At 33.0% G+C, this 14,142-nt stretch overlaps 1 protein-coding gene across 1 annotated transcript; it reads right to left on the bottom strand.

Annotated features, from left to right (window-relative positions):
* Positions 1-9,279: 9,279 nt before the first annotated feature.
* Positions 9,280-12,125, bottom strand: LOC126788830 (prefoldin subunit 6). The gene is made up of 5 exons (XM_050514844.1): positions 11,967-12,125; positions 11,814-11,884; positions 11,494-11,618; positions 9,972-10,032; positions 9,280-9,649 (listed from the first exon to the last, which is right to left on the bottom strand). Exons 1-5 carry the CDS (start codon positions 12,043-12,045, stop codon positions 9,593-9,595), a joined length of 393 nt encoding a protein of 130 aa, XP_050370801.1. The 5' UTR covers positions 12,046-12,125; the 3' UTR covers positions 9,280-9,592.
* Positions 12,126-14,142: the final 2,017 nt, after the last annotated feature.

Below are 14,142 nucleotides of genomic sequence, written 5' to 3'. Positions count from 1 at the left end.
TTTCTGGGGAGGCTGCATGACAGTGACAATGTAAATTATGTAATGTACCTTTTTATCTTTCTTGGTTTCTTTCTTTCCTTCTCACACAAGAAAAATGTGGATGAGTACTGGGTGATGAAGGTTATGAAGAAATTAGCAGAATAGCAGTAGAGCAATAACTAAAGAAAATCCTAATTTGTTGTAGGTATATATACTTGTAAAGGGTAAATTTATTATGATCGAGTTACGATTTACGAACATGCATCTCATAATCCAATCATTATATATATGAAGATATATTCTGGGGGAGGACACCATTTGCTGTAAATTATCAGTGATTGATCATTAATTTAATTGAAAGAAATTTATTAATATACAGAAATACAAGAACTGAAGAACATATATACAGTATCAGAGCCAGTTATCGTCGAGAAGTACAAGTCTTGATCCAGAACGTTGTCCTTTTATACTCACTCGCTCGTTGCTCGTTTGAATAAAGGTCATGCTGCTAATAAACAGTTGGTGCTGCATGTGAACTTAATTAGATATAATTAAGAAGAGAAATTGAATTGCCAGTATTTATACCAATCAATGATATCATACTGAACGATCATGCATGTGACCTTGATATAACAAAGATGAACTTTTTGCAACCACACATGCATGTTTCATGGACGATATATATTGGTCATATTGATTTGTCTTATAGAGCTGAAAAAGGAAATGAAGGAAAACCCAGAAAGCAAATTAAAGAAGATAGAAGTTGGTTCTTGTGATGGTTGGGAGGCCACGGGCAATGGCCAAAAATTTTGGGCTAATTAGGGTGGTCCTTGATTCAAGTAAAATGATGGCTCATGAGTCATGATGAGATTGCTATATATACTTGACATTTCTCCATCAATATGCTCATATCATATGGGGTCCTAAACTGCATATATAATATCCCTCCTTGAAAAGTAGGCTTAGGGTTCTTGAACTTTCCCAGCAGTATGCCTAATTTAGGTAACATACCTAAATTACCGACACCTAAAGGATTGATAACCTGAAAATCTGTATTCCTGAGCACTTAACACAGAAAGGAAATTATTTTGTAAAGCTTTATTAATCTTCAGCAATCTTCCGGCTAAAATTACTGGTGTTTGCATACTGGTTATTAATCAGAAAGGTTTTGACATGATTCTAACTCATTGCAATTATTAAGGATGATAAGTTGATAACCGAATGAAGATCGAAGACACAATTCAACTGTCAATGAAACGTACTACGTATTAGTGTATTACTGTACGTAGCTAGTCGTAAAATGCATGACATATGCATAAGTCTAAACATAACCCCACTAACTGGAGACTAATCAGACTTTCACTCCATCAGATATCTATAGTTCTATACACATGAAATTTCATTTCATTATTTGTTTGTAGTATGTACACTTCAATAATTGTCTAATATATACGGTGATATATCAGTGGCGGATCCAGGATCCGAAACATGTATATAGGCTAATTAAAATTATATTTTTTTTTGTAATTTCTTGATACATATATATTTGTTCTACTTGTCAAATGAAAATGCTTTTGTTATTGCAATGATATATATGAGAAGACATTTTCATAATTCATATAATTGAAAAGTAAAAATTTAGCAAAATATTATTTCAAAATATATGTACCAGAGAAAGAAAGAAAAAAATATCATACCTTAAGCATTTAGAGAAAAATATATGTAGGGTTTAGATAACAAAAACTAAGCATATGAGAAATACTAGAAAGAGGATTCGAACCTTGGACACAGAGGAAAATGAATTGGGTAGTTTACCAACTGAACCAACACTATTCTCATTACATGTATGTACTAACATATTATATATTATGTAGGGTTTAGATAAAAAAACTAAGTAGATGAGAAATACTAGAAAGATGATTCGAACCTTGGTCACGGAGTAAAATAAATTGGGTAGTTTACCAACTGAACCAACACTACTTTCATTACCTGTATGTACTAATATATTATATATTCTTCAACTCTGTCTGGGCTCAAGCCTAGACAGCCTACCACATGGATCCGAACCTTGGACACGAAGTAAAATAAATTGGATAGTTTACCAACTGAACCAACACTACTTTCATTACCTGTATGTACTAATATATTATATATTCTTCAACTCTATTTGGGCTCAACATGGATCCCCATATATATATCGCAACATGCAGATGAAACACGTAAAACGCATTTATAGAATCATCATTTAATCAGGATTAATAATAGCACATGAAATGCTGATAATGATTATAAATTTTGGCCGACTGAATATGACATTGATTCGTAATATTTAATAGAACCGGTCGCCCCTAACCAGATATATATGCCGCATGTTAGATCAGCCTGAAGTTTTTGGCTAGCTATATACAGAAGTGGCTCTGTTTCGTCCATAATCATTTAGTAGCCAATATATATTATCATAATCAATTCATCATCTACGTCAAAGGAGAATCTAAAGATATTCAAAGTGGAATTTAGGAAGATGATGGACCATCAGACCTCATTGTGATGATTGTAGCCTTTCAACTATGGTCCACGTTGACTAGAACGCCCGATAAATTCATATTAGCTAATTATCTAGCTCACCTACCAAATCATTTGGAACATCTACAACATACACATTAGTCTTTGCGAAAGGGCTAATTTCATGAAACTTATGCCAAACAGGTCTAGCAGTATATATACATCTTTATAACCCCTTTTCTCATTCGATATCAGTGAGCATTAAATCAGAGTTTGATGTAAAAGAATGCAATGTGTAAGATAGGCATTGGGAGTGTTAACTTTCATGAATTAACCACTATGATGTAAACGTATGCTGTATGCAGGTATGTATGTGTGATTAAGAGAGTTTGTTCGTAGCTATAGTAGCATCTAAACGTTGCTCGATTCGAAAATGATGCAGAATATGTTCCCCACCACAAAGTGATTGGCCAGCTCTCAATCCATTAACTTAAAAGAGGACCCCGGGGACCAAAGAAGAACTTATCGATCGAGCCCCTACATTTCCGTGGAGCAATGCATGTTAGTATAATCATATACATGTGTTGATGCTTCTTCCCAAAATTTGGTGAAATCCGGAAATCGTCAGTCTTCTAAATCTCATGGTGGTAGAAGTAGTGGATGGAGATCAAAGGCATATTTTTCTTGATCCACAGCTGGATTTTCCATTGCCATTGAGATTGGGTTTGTACTTATCAACTTATCCGTTTACTAAGATAGAGTACGATCGAGTTCATCAATGTTATAGGGTGTTAACTAAATTCAGAAGTTATAGCAGAACAAATGATTCAAAAAAAGGATAGATTAGCATGTATTGTATGTAGGAGAAAATTGAGGTTTTGAGGTTGATATATTCACAAGTTATAGGTATTCTTTTTTGGAATACACATGGAGAGATGAAATTGGTTTTGAGTTCGAAAGAAAGAAAGATTCTTAATGATGATGACGAAAATTGGCTTTCTTTGACTTTTAAATTCCATACATGCATGCTTATATTTGCTTTTGGTAGCTAATGTTCACCAAGACCCCAATGAATTGACATTTTGTTTTTGGGGTAAGCTTTAATTTAGCTTCGCTAGTTAGTTTGCTAACATGTTTCCACACAAGACAGAACAATCCCTCTTTGGTATCACATTATTCTCATATAGATCTTAGCTAGTTAGAACACCCAATCCTTGGCTATTATTAGACTTGAGAAACTTGAATTGTCTCTCTCGCTATGCACAAGCGATTTAGCATTACATATATGTGGTCCATTTACTCAATTTAACATGCACTTTTTAACTTTTGCACTAATACTATAAGGACCATGTGAATGTTTATATACATATATAGTCCATTTATATATACCGTTTCTATTCAGAGTGAACATTCACTCTAAAATTACAAAGCGAAATTCAAATTTTAGCTCACTTTTCGATCAAATTTTGTCATTATAACTAATTCAATATTTAGGTATGTCATTCAAGATCATCTCTACAAAATTTTATCAAATTCGGATATCGTTAAGGTATTGAAATTAGATTAAATCAATTAACGAATTAAAGCAGTTCACGTTGAACTATTCGTGTAAATCTCAATTTTGAAAGCTCAAACTATTGTTAAATTGGATGAAATTTTGTAAAAATGATCTTGAATAGTATACCTAAATATTGAATCGCTTATGGTGAAAAACATTTGACCGAAAAAGTGTGCCGAAATTAGACCTTCACTCTAAAATTATTTTTTTGTATATATAGTGTATATGTAGTATATATAGATAAAATAGTTTTTCGATAATCTATAATACACAAAGGTGGATTCAAAAATACTTCTCGGTCAGCTAGATATTAATAACATAGTCCATATTGTAGTTTCTCCAGCATTCATATTTCAATCTCTTGATTATCTTTGTACATAATCTTCTTAATTTATCGATTTACACCTTAATTAAATCGATCTATCATGTTAATTAGTCTTTCGCCTTACACGTATAAGGTCATCAATCGTTTGTCCCTAGCTTGTAATATAACCCGGCATTATCATCTAGGGTTTCCGATCCACGTACTTACCATCAATCTGTTTCGGGTGAGACTGAAGTTCTATTGATAAATTATACGATTATTGAAATTTTTCCACTAACAACTACTAGCATGGCCCTCCATAAACAAGAAGTGTGTGTGCACATCACTTAATTCAAACAGCACAATCATCTTGTCAAGTTTTCTCGGGTTGTACTGCAAAAACTAAGCTAGCTAGATACATATCTCGTCAACCGGTACCAGTAATGTCAAACTCGATCATGATACTAATTAATCGCATTAACTTGTTCTTTGATCAGCTGCCTCCTATTACGTTCCGCTTACTTCTTAATCAGGTCTCCCCCGACTCCAAGAGCTAGAAAATATCCTAATCAACCAAGAACTATCATCATCTTCTAAATCAATGTTAATTAAAAGAATTATAAAATATAACTTATCAATACGTGTCGATCATTTCACGATTGAAAGACCCTTACTCTTTTAGGTGTGGGATATTGTATGGCAGTATGGCTGATCACTGATCAGTGATCGCTAGCGGATTTAATACCTCGCTCCGCCATCACTTAATTAATTCTAGTTATTTCCGACTTAATTACTACATAATTTATTTATACATATCATGTTGATCGATGGATCCAAATTTTAACTCTCATTTTTCTTCCCGCAGAGTATATGTCAATCGCAGTTTACTTTGATATCCTACAATCAATCGGTAGTTAGTAGTGACCATGTAAGAGTGACTGATATCATGTAAAAATTGAAAAATGAGCATCATTTCCCACTCGATCAACTGATTCAAGTACTCAAGTGAATGACTAAAGCGATGAAAGGTGGGTTTAATCACTCGTGTTTGAAACGTGGGTACGGTAGAGAAAGATTTTTTTTTAGTAGTACAGATAACCCTCACCAATTACAACCCGGCCTCACCAAAAGCAGTGCTCCATAGAAGGATGATCTGCTATCTGCAGCATCACTAAGCTAATCTAAAATATCTCATATCTTGAGCAGTACTAATACTCGACCCCATAATTCACTAACTAGCTCCATTGTTGGTGTGGCCCTTCCCCTCATTCTTATTCATCTTCAAAATCTGTCATATCTAGCTTTATGTATAGCCATCATTCAGCCGTTGCGTGCTGTTTAGTTTCATCACTTCATGTATGAATTTACAGCTAGCTTATCATTCCATCTCCCTCAATATTACAGTTCCTTGTACGTTCGAATATAGCTACCTACTGGTAGTGGATTTCCATCGTGTTCTACAACAATGACCATTGCATGTATCCCTGATTTCTCAACCATGCGCGTCGTACGAAGGTTGTTTATGATACATTAGGTCATCTCCAACCCATGGGCTATTATGCTACAATTCCTCAATTGTGGGACACTTCTTCTCCAATCCTCAAAAGTGTGCACAAAAGTATATCGAAAGTAGCCCAAAAGGGTCGAAGTAGTCATTTCTAACTACTTCTGACACATTTTTATGGCACACTAAAACACGTGGGTTTCACCTCAAAAATGATTTTTTTATTGTTGTTTTGACGAATATATTCATAAATACATAACAACATTCTTTAGTGAATATATATATTTCATTATTTGAAAAAGAAAATTGTATTTTCCTTTGTTGAAATAATATACTATAATACTAAACTCAAATTGAACTTGTATTTTTTAGTGTAATAACTCCTTAAATATACAACAACACTACCGATATAAACTATAATTTTTAGTGAACTAACAAAAAATAATCACTTATTAAAACTAATAACTAAATTATAAATAAAAGCGACAAATAATAATCATTTAAAATAGAACGGATAATTTTCAACTTTACTTCCGGAAATAAGTATAATTAAAATACATGTAAATGACTATTATTAAGATATATCGACTAATACACCAAATAATCATGAGTACTAGTATTTTTTAACCATTACATATAATGTATGAAATTTAAATTATTTAAGTTGTCGTGTAATTTTAATTTTTATGAAATAAAATAAAACATAATCGTTCATTATAAGATAATTTTTATTTTAATTAGCTAAATTTCATGTAATTTTAATTTTATGAAATAAAATTTCAATTTTTAATTTTTCATAATACATTTATAATTTATAAAAGTAAAATTGTAATTAAATGATAGTATAGAAATTAAAAGATACATAACACATTAAAAAATATTAAATATCTACATTATAGCACATTTGGATTTGAGACAATGAATGTCAAATCAATAAATAGTACAGATTTAGTGTGCCACAATGTAGTCAAATGGCTACAAATTAGTGGTCTCTTACCGTATACATACGTAGTACATAGTCGAGCATTTTCAGTATTCTTAATCGACACTTTTCTCCTAGTACGTATTATGAGAATGATAGTACGTACTTAATTAGTACCTCACCTGTTAACTTTCTGTAAACGCTCCCAGGAATCAAGTGAAGCTAGCGTCATTGAGTAGCTTAATTGTCGTACTTAAGTAGCTAATTACATGCATCATTTGCTTCACAAATTCAGAGTTATCGTCCGATAAATGCCTGTATAAATGTATAATTAAACTCGCACCGTACATTTTGATGAATAAGAATATATATGCATAACACATAAGAACTCGAGGTTTGATTGATGGTGGCGAACGACGTGAAAATTCTGTCAAATAGTCCATAGCAACTATCTGCATGTTATTCGAATCTTCAAATATCCAATCGTGAAAACATAATGGGAGACTCAAGAGCAACAAAAGATGTAGCAGTAGTGCTCCAGCACCAACCTTGAAAATATTACAAATAAGATCATGAAGCACAACTGCAACTCCCCAAGATCATATATATGTTTTGTACAATGATGATCATAATAGAGACTCCTTAACCCCCTCCTGACATAGAAAGCACATGCCTTCACTGTTGGGTGGAGATAGCCCGGGTATTTCCGAAGGAGCTAGAAATTTCATTAAGAATGAAGATGAGCTATATTATTATTCCGAGGTTTTCTTTTAAGAGCTTTTATTCATACCTCTTAAAACAGCATATGAATCTTTTTAAAATTTAATATTAACTTTTTCAACACATGTAAAATTACCAAAAAAAAAATACAAGAGAAACAAAAAGAAAGAAAAAAGAATTATCAACTTACCTATTAAGTACAAATATAAATAATTTTGTTTTCCTTTTTCGTAAATCCTTTATTTATTCTAGCCTTCCAGGATACCCCCATTTTAGAATAACAAAATTAAATAATATGATTCATATTTTTTTTCGTTGTTAAAAAATTAGTTTATCTATTTATTTATTAATAATAGTAATATTTATGTATCAATTGAAAACTTAAATAGAATTGTTCATAAACTTTGGTTAGGGTATGAGAGAAAAATATGTTCGATAGATGTTAGAATTTTCATGTTGATTCTACTACTAGGTGAATTGCATATCAATGAATGAAAAAATAATAATTTTATTATGAATTTAGCGAATGAGTGAAAGACGAAATTGATTTGAAGAGATGGATTGTAATTATGACGCATTTTTTTAGTTGTCTATTAGTATTGAATGAAAGTATAATTGGAAAGAAATTGATAGACTTTAGTTTGATTAGATATATCTAATAATTCTATACGGATTATGGGGGTATTTTAGAAAAATTAGGGAGATATAAATAGCATTTCACACATTGGTAAAAGTAAAATAAAAGTATATTAAGTAAAGAATTCTAAATACCATTCTTAAAGATATAAATATAAATTTCATTTCTCATTCTGCACCACAACCCCGCCACAAGGGCCACAATCAACATCATGTATTGAAACCAGAAGGCATATCTAATCTCAAGACATCCAACAGGCCGGGGCTCGATCACATGAAATGTTAGAAGGAGAAGAAACCCTATCAACATCAGAAAGACAGAAAGAGAATAGTTCATCTAATATTACCCTAACTCGGGCAGTGTTTCTTTACATGAAATTTGATATTGGTACATGAAGGGTTGGAATTTTCAACTACAAAGTACTTACTTTGGAGATGCCCAAGTGTGAAGTGTTAAAAAGTTACATATCACCGATATCTGGAACATGCATTCGAGTAGGTGGGTATGACCATGTTAGATTTGGTTGTCTCCAAATCACAAATTTCAGCAAGGGCCTATATATGTATTTTGAACACAGAAAAGCGAACCCAACTGGAAACAAATTCAAGCAACACATTTTACCGAACATGTGAAGAAAACAAACTCATGCACAATCTTATGATGCAAGACAAAACTAATTTTTTTGTCTTACAAATGAATGGTTCTACATATAGTGCATTCTCTTTCAGCATATACCTTCCACAGATTCACGACAAGACTCCAACCCAGACAAATAGAAACCTACAACTCCATTGGGTGAGACTACTACTAGCTCTTATCCTCTTCCCATACAGCTGACCATGTCTGCTTGAGTTTTCAAATGGGGACAGAGATGACAAGCCCTGAGATTTCATATGAAGAACTGAGGAATATGAGGAATAGACACACTAGAGTATTTCATTTTCAACGAAGACTTCACAAAAATCTTTAAAACGTCGTGTAGCAATACCATAAAGAAGTTAAATAATGCTATGTTGTTTTACATGTAAGCATATACTTATTGCATGATAGAACTATTTTGTTGGAAATGACCCTAATGGAGAATAGACATGCATTTTCATAGCAAATGTTTGGACCTTTTAACAACCCTCACTTCATATAATTGAAACAAAAGTCGAAAAGGAAAGCCTCATCAAACCTCTTTCGTAAGGTTACAAACAATACTAACCAAAAGGTTATATGATTTTTCCAACAGATCCATTTACAACTGCAGTACGTATAAGTACATAACTGATACGACAAGAAGGTTATCCAATGGGTAACTACTGCTTTAAACAAACAGGGCCAAAAGACACTAATATCCTACCACAACTAGAGTGACAAAGCATTACTTCAAACAAGCTAGAACAAAGAGAAACTGTGTTCAAGCATCAACAGGAACTCGGAGAAAATATTATGCTCACAAAGTGACACAGCACTAAACAAGGTTATGCCTTTGCTTTTCCAGCCTGGAGAGATTGAATTCTCTGTTGTACTTTATATATCTACAAGACAAAATAAGAAATCAAGTGATTAATACTGAACTATAAGTCTATATGCCTGTTGGCAAAGATCAGTATAATGTTGTAGGACTTGTAGCAATAGTTTTTAAAAAGTTAACACTTTTCTTTCAGCCACTAAATATTGATGGATTTGTGAAGAGATCCTAGATACTTGATTAGTTGATTAACCTTGTCAGGACAGTCTGACTAAAAATACATAGCCGAGTCAGTAAAAAAAGGGTATAGGTTTTATACATCAGTATCTGATAAATTCTTCACCATATGGACGACACTAGTGATGTACACAACAAGGAAGAAAACATACCACTTCTTTCTTGCTATTTTGCTTCTCTTCCATATCTTGAAGAGTAGCATCAAGCCGCTTCCTGTTTTGCAGAATTACAATTAAACATATGCCACAAGTAAAATGAAAACTACAATGCTGATAGAGACAATGGTAGCAAGTGAGAAGAGAATAATCATGTTCTACAACGGTAAAGACATAAACTTTACATTGCTTTTTAGCACTGTAAAGACAAGAAAAAGTTTTGACAACATCCAATACTGATACTCAAAGTTTATACAAAAGAAAAAACATATACTAATGCATAGTCATTTCCAAACCAGGAAATGTGTTGGATACTTGGTATATGATCTCCGATAATTGCCTTCAGAAGAAAGGTGCCTTACAATAAGCTTAAGCATTGGCCACTAAATAAAGGAGAGAAGAAGATGAGCTTAAGCAGAGGATGAATCTTTTAATTGGATTATGTTGTTTCCCCGCTTTTCTTCCCATTGGAAGGCTTCTCCCAAAATAGAAAAAAAAAAAAAGGTTCCACTAGATATACCTAAGGCCCAAAATTATACAAGGCAAATGCGTGTGACTAAATTTGAGCATACTCTTATGAAACAATGGTTCACCAATAGAAGTCTGATTGAAAAGAGGCACACATACATAACTTTGTAACAGCACTGATACCCCTATTCAACATCCTTTAATTTCAATGCTAACACAAAAGAGTAGTGTTGTAAGGATGGGGTTCATGAGAACATTAGTTCAACAATATTCATACTGCTATTACATCCCAGTCCTTCGTCATCTGGTAAGAGCTCTGAAAATCCCTATTACCATCCTTTTATTTTCAATACTAATACAACAGAACAGTGTTGGAAGGATGGGGTTCATAAGAATTGGTTCAAATTTTTCCCCTGTTATGACATCCCGGTCCTTCCCTGTCTGGTATAGTAAATTTTGTTTTTCAATGGCTTTGGGAATATTAGTAAGATACACTCTCAAAAGAAAAGAGAAAAAAAAACATTGCATTGGTCTCAGCATAAAATCTAACCCAATAGGCTTTGGCATCAACAATGAGAATAATGTGCACAGAGGGTGAATAAGGAATCCACAGCCAGTAACATGAAATGAAAATGAATATCTATCTATGAGTAAGAGGGAGAGGAATTCTTAAGAACAAAGATTGACATTACTTCACACTTTCACAGCTAGCATGTCTGATTATAGATCAAAGAGAGCGAAAGTCCCTAACTTTAGGAGAAACAATGAAACATAACCCTGAATAAAATGTACTTTACCTAATGTACATTCATTAGAATTTCAAATATCCAAACTTTTCAACTGATTCAACACAAGTACTACCTAAATGTCTATAATTTCAAATATCTGGACACAAAACTTAATGCTTCGAAACATATACACTCCCTGAATACTTTCCACATTCCAACCACAAAACTTCACAACGACAGGCTAAAAGTACTACAAACATTGCAACTAGCCGGAAAATAAAAGCAAACACAAACACAAATCGAAATGGGAAACAGAAACATACAGTTCCGCAGAAATGTACTCAATCCTCTTGCGCACATTGGCCCTGGCCTCAGCCAAATCCTGCTTCACCAGAACCGGGCCGATCAATTTGAACACATTTGCATCTTCACTCAACAGATCCAACTCCTGCAAACACAACCAACCCAACCACCAATAGATCAAAACACTCAATCACTAACCAAATACAGAGATTATTACCAATACCGTATACATAATTTAATTGCAATCAAATGAGATTTCATACATAACAGAAATCAGTTAAAACTTAAAAACAAAGAAAAAAGAGTTGAAGTAATCAGTGATGGGGGGAGAGAGAGAGACCTTGAGGACGAGCTCGTTCTCGCCGAGCTGAATGGTGTACTTCTTTCTGACTTGGTGATTCTTTGAAATGTCTGCAAGAGAGAACCATGAAATTGTTAGGGTTTTTTTAAGTAGAAGTGTGTGAAAGTAGAAAGAGAGATGTGAAAGGCTTGCCTTTTTGGATTTTGCTGAGATCGTTGGCTTTGGTTTCCAATTCGCGCTGAAGCTCTCGTTGAGCTGACGACGACCCCATTGATTCTGCTTCTTCAGCTCTCTAGGTCTCTCTCTGTTTCAGCGGAACACTTGCAGATTTGCTTGTGGTTTTTTAAGACATTGGGTTGGGCTCGAATTTTATTTATGACGGGGCCGTGAGCTTCTGTTTTTTTTTTTCATGTTTATTTGTTGGCTAGAGTATCTATACTTTTAGATAAGATTATGCGGAGGTGATCTATAACAAGAGATGACTTGCAAATCAAATGGTGTCATAGACTAAATCATCATGTGATGAAAAATATAAGAGAAACTCCGAAAGGATTGTAAAAATATGAATTATCAGCATCAACAATGAAAACTATACGAGTCATGTAATTTTAGATTTTTTGCAAAAAAGGTTCAAGAGGTTTTTGAATGGGTATATGGACTGTCTTTCACATGAAATATCTATTGCAATGTCACCAATAAATTTTTGGAACATAGATTAAAAACAGACGAAAAGGTAAAGATTTTCAGAAACACAAACATTCCCTTATGAGGATCGTATACAAAGGACCGTCTCCTTCATCCACTGATCTTTCCGATCGTCTATCATAATCCACAACTCGAATGGATAATCACCTCGACATATCACATCATCAATTGTTATTCAATTTTTGAGTGTCTAAGGCCTAAACTTTCCATAAAATACAACAGGTATATAAGAAGACGTTGTATTCCTAGTACCACTTACATTTATCATAATATTGTTCAAAAGGCAGGCCTTGAGAAGATTAAAATTAATTGCACCATTGATTCTAAATTAGTTTGTGTTTACTCTCTATATATTGTATTCCTAGTACTACCGACCGCAATCATAATTTTTCTCATATGATAAGCCTTAGGAAGTTGAAACCATATTGCAAGGTCAAAGCTATTCACTTGTATTATAATTGATGAGTGAAAGCGCACACCATTGGTCCTTAGGCGTCAAATTGAAAGGGTAGATAATATGGTTAATCATCGTATGACCATATTGTAATTGATGTAGTCGTATTATCCTATATTTATATGTATCATATCCTTGATTTATATGTTTAGTTCTCTAATTATTGATTGATTTATGTTATTTTAGTGTATTTATAGGTTTGTGTCAAAAAGAGAAGAAAATATGTTTAAATGGGTTAACAAAGATTAATGGACAATTATATTCTTCACTATCATAATCTACCTATCCAATTTTGCAGAGCTACTATGAGAGTTCCAGGTCGACTCAGACCATGAACCTTATATAATTGGAAAGATGCAGAAGTCTAGCTTTTGTAGGATTTTACGAATATTGATTTCGATACTCTAAGAGGAAGTTATAATCGTTTGAGTGACGAGATGTTATAGCTGAAATATGCTCAGGTTTAATAGCATTCATGGAGAACTCGAGTTGCATTGCTAAGTGCATTCACTTTCAATATATCAAGGTCAATGATTCAGATGAAGATGCAAATTGTACATGGATTCCTACTTTTACAATATATATTTCAAGGTTTTCCCATTCTATATCAAGTTATGAGTCTGAAACCAAGTCTTACAAGGAAACTGAAGTAAAAGCTGAGCAAAAATCTTCCATATATAAGGAAACACGAATTTCATATGAGAGGAGGTCTCGAGAACACAATATAGATGTCAAAGTAGTAGAGGTCATCCATCAATCTTCACCATTCTATTATTTTATTATTTTTGTTATGTTTTCATAGTTGTAGCTTGTTAACCTTTTTCTAAAGTTAAGATGATGCATTTTTAAAGATTGTTTATGTAGTTTGATGTTTTATTGATGAATTTATAATTTTCTTATGATGATTTTTTTAGTCATTATTTGAATTGATGTTTTATGTTTAAGTTATTTGATTAATCACATTAAAGTTTTGCATATAGTAATTAGAAGATTAATTTGAGGTGTACATGCAATATAATTCAACTTAGCTTCTTGTGATTAAGAATTGTGAATTACATTATTGTTGTACTTGAAGTAATATAATTCTCTTGTTTTATAGAACACAATGAGTCATTCATATTAAATTTATGTTGTACCTGGATAGACTACATGCTAGGATATACGACATTTGATGTATTTGGAGAGTATCATACACTTAAGGAAAACTAT

This window comes from Argentina anserina, chromosome 3 (genome assembly GCF_933775445.1).
Source record: "Argentina anserina chromosome 3, drPotAnse1.1, whole genome shotgun sequence".
In the NCBI taxonomy this organism is placed as follows: Eukaryota; Viridiplantae; Streptophyta; class Magnoliopsida; order Rosales; family Rosaceae; genus Argentina; species Argentina anserina.
The sequence above is the reverse complement of the archived record's forward strand: the minus strand, read 5'-3'. Positions and strand labels throughout refer to the sequence as shown.

Excerpts from the sequence above, each read along its gene's own strand:
- LOC126788830 (XM_050514844.1), bottom strand. The coding sequence starts at position 12,045 with ATGGGGTCGTCGTCAGCTCAACGAGAGCTTCAGCGCGAATTGGAAACC. Across the intron at positions 11,619-11,813 it reads AGAACGAGCTCGTCCTCAAG|GAGTTGGATCTGTTGAGTGA; the intron begins GTCTCTCTCTCT and ends TTGTGTTTGCAG. Across the intron at positions 9,650-9,971 it reads AAAATAGCAAGAAAGAAGTG|ATATATAAAGTACAACAGAG; the intron begins GTATGTTTTCTT and ends TTTGTCTTGTAG.